This window comes from Lathyrus oleraceus, chromosome 2 (assembly GCF_024323335.1).
Source record: "Lathyrus oleraceus cultivar Zhongwan6 chromosome 2, CAAS_Psat_ZW6_1.0, whole genome shotgun sequence".
NCBI classification, from domain to species: Eukaryota; Viridiplantae; Streptophyta; class Magnoliopsida; order Fabales; family Fabaceae; genus Lathyrus; species Lathyrus oleraceus.
In genome coordinates this window covers 102,756,222-102,758,947 of record NC_066580.1, presented here as the reverse complement: position 1 = coordinate 102,758,947, position 2,726 = coordinate 102,756,222, and the positions used below count along the sequence as shown (strand labels likewise).

Below are 2,726 nucleotides of genomic sequence, written 5' to 3'. Positions count from 1 at the left end.
AATGTTTGACTTTCCATTTAAGGAAAGTTTTCATGGTTTTTGTATCCACTTTAAGCCAATTTTCCACCAAGATGCAATCTCCATTTGAAAATTTCTCCAACATGAAAGTTGTTCCTCTTGTTCCAAGCTTTCTAGAGGTATATGGTTTGTTTCATTTGGATTAAAATTGAGAAACTTATGCTTAGTCAAAGTAGGACTTTATTTTAAGACACTTAGAAAATTTTCCAAGTCCAAAAATTGTAAAATTTGTCAAGACTCATGGACCAATTCCTTTGTTGGACCCTGGGATCCATCTCAGGGTTTGCATAACCCTGATGAAAAGATTAAGTTGTGGCTTTTTCTTCCAGGGCGTCATTCATCAGTTTCTGAAACTGCTCAACCAGCATTATTCGGATTAAGAGTTGTTGCTTCTGGGCTCTGGTTTGCTCCTGGGGATTCAGAAGAGGTTGCAGCTGCTCTCTCTCAGGCTTTAAGGAATTGCATAGAAAGAGCACTGCTTGGGCTTTATTACATGAGATTTGGAGATGTATTTTCAAAGGTCCATCAATTTCAAAGGGAAGATGAACTTGTTAAAAGAAGGGCAGAAGGAGAAATCAAAGGGAAGACCTAAGAAAAATAACATGGTCATAAGAGGAGAGAATGTGAAACCTTGCAAAAGAAAGCCAAATCATTACTTTTCTCCATTCAATGGAAGTAATTTGGGAGTGAATAATCCGTATCCACCGCAACCATCCTTTGGATTCGAAGTTCCGCAGTCCCAAAAGAAGCTATCGAATGAATTCCAGTTTTCGCCTATGATTTCTAACCAGCTTGGTAGTGCACGAAATATCAAGTTTAATGGGAATCTTGAAGAGCGTGCACCCTCTAGTGCTACTTTGCAAGCCCTGGGAGGATGTAGCTTACACAAGAATATATTACAGCAGGATAATGTAGCTTCTCGCATTTGGGCATCCTTGGCCTCGAATCGCACTTCCTTAGGGTATGATGTATCACAAAAGGTTGCTTCTCAACCTAGTAGTAATAGCAACATGGACATAACTTCACTCCGATCTGGTGCAGTACATATGCAGAACTCGGGGAGGGATATTGATCTTAACTACACAAATATCAATGCTACATGCCAAGACAAGCAAGGTAGTAGGAATACAGGTGCTGGAGTCTTCAGCAGGATGAATGGAGAATACTCATTTCCTTGCAAGCATAATGGAATAGAGCCTCATCAAAATTTGAGGGGATCTTTGGATTTGTATTCTAATGAGACAATACCTGCCATGCATTTACTTAGCCTTATGGATGCCGGAATGCAGTCGCGTACACCCTTCAATGTTGGTGTTAATGCCCAAATGCTCAATAGACCCTCTTATCCTGGTGATTGCAATACCAAGATGGAGATAAGTTCTAAAGCCAATGGTACCCTGAAAAGGCAGTCATCTGATTATTACAACAGGAGCTACTTATCGGATAAATCCCATGGCTGTTTAATTGGCTCTCAAACCTTTGGCGGGTCTTCATCAGCTCAGCATGGAAAGAAGTTTACAAAAGATGCGGGATCCAATGATCAAAACTCAACAAAGTTTGGAAAGAAAGAAAAGATGAGGAGTTCCAACGCACCCCTGCAGAGTAGATTTCTTAAGCAGTGTAGCTTGTCTTATAACGAAACAAAAACTTCCCAGCAACACAGATTGGAAGCTCACGGTACTCATACCTCTGTGCAATTAAAGATCACACCCGGTGTCTCATGTACAGTGAACAGAAATCCAGCTGAGTTCACCATTCCGGAAACAGGGAATGTCTATATGATCAGAGGAGAGGATCTCAAATTTTTTAATAGTATTCCCCAAAACAAACATTTTTTCCCTATTCCATGTGGACACAAGCAGCTGAGGTGTCTGAGCAGGGAACACTAGATGATATACCCATGGAAATTGTGGAACTCATGGCAAAGAATCAGTATGAGAGGTGTCTTCCTGACGTAGAAAATAGATGCTCAATATTTGAAAAATCCTCTAACAGTAGGAATGCACAGATGACATCTGGTACTGCTGTTTACGGCAAAGGGAAGCACATACTTTTACTTTGGTGAGATTCCATATTCCCTTCCACCTCCTCCATTTGGTGAGTTAGAGGATGTATACTATGCTGGACGTCTCAACCCCATAACATTTCGGATACCAAAGCTTGCGTATCAGGAGATTATGCAAAGCTCCGAGACTCTCAGTTCAGCTGTGGGCCGTGGTGTCTGCAGAGAAACATTTCAGAAACATTTTAATATTTTTAAACCAGACCAATATGCTGCACAAACTACCAGCCCACTTTCTTTCCTCATTTGTTCATGTACTTCTGGTGCAGCTCACTTAAACCATGCCAAATAAGTCATTTCCTAATACCACCTCACATTGCCAACCTTGTTTCAAGTGCACACAATCAAATCCAATTGGACCTAAGCCCATTAAGAACACTTGGGACCAACATATATAAACCTTGAAACCCTAATCTGAAAAGGGTGGCTGCATTTCTGAAGCAAAGCAAGAGTGAGCAAGCAAGTGAGAGCAACACAAGTCAGCCTCTTTTTTCCAAGATTGCAGCACTAGGAGCAACACACTTTCTTCCATTTTTCCTCCACTAGCAAGGAGTAAGGGACTGATATCCATTAGGTAAATATTCTTTGACTCGTTCACTACTGCTTTGCTGTGCCTGCCATGGTTATTCTTCATGTGTTCATGCCA

The 2,726-nt window shown here is 41.0% G+C and overlaps 1 protein-coding gene across 1 annotated transcript; it reads left to right on the top strand.

Annotated features, from left to right (window-relative positions):
- Positions 1-524: 524 nt before the first annotated feature.
- On the top strand, positions 525-2,056 carry LOC127122096 (protein EMBRYONIC FLOWER 1). The gene has a single exon (XM_051052501.1). It carries the CDS (start codon positions 525-527, stop codon positions 1,905-1,907), a length of 1,383 nt encoding a protein of 460 aa, XP_050908458.1. The 3' UTR covers positions 1,908-2,056.
- The last annotated feature ends 670 nt before the right edge of the window (positions 2,057-2,726 follow it).

Bases quoted from the DNA above. Each gene is read 5' to 3' on its own strand.
- LOC127122096 (XM_051052501.1), top strand. From the start codon at position 525: ATGTATTTTCAAAGGTCCATCAATTTCAAAGGGAAGATGAACTTGTTA.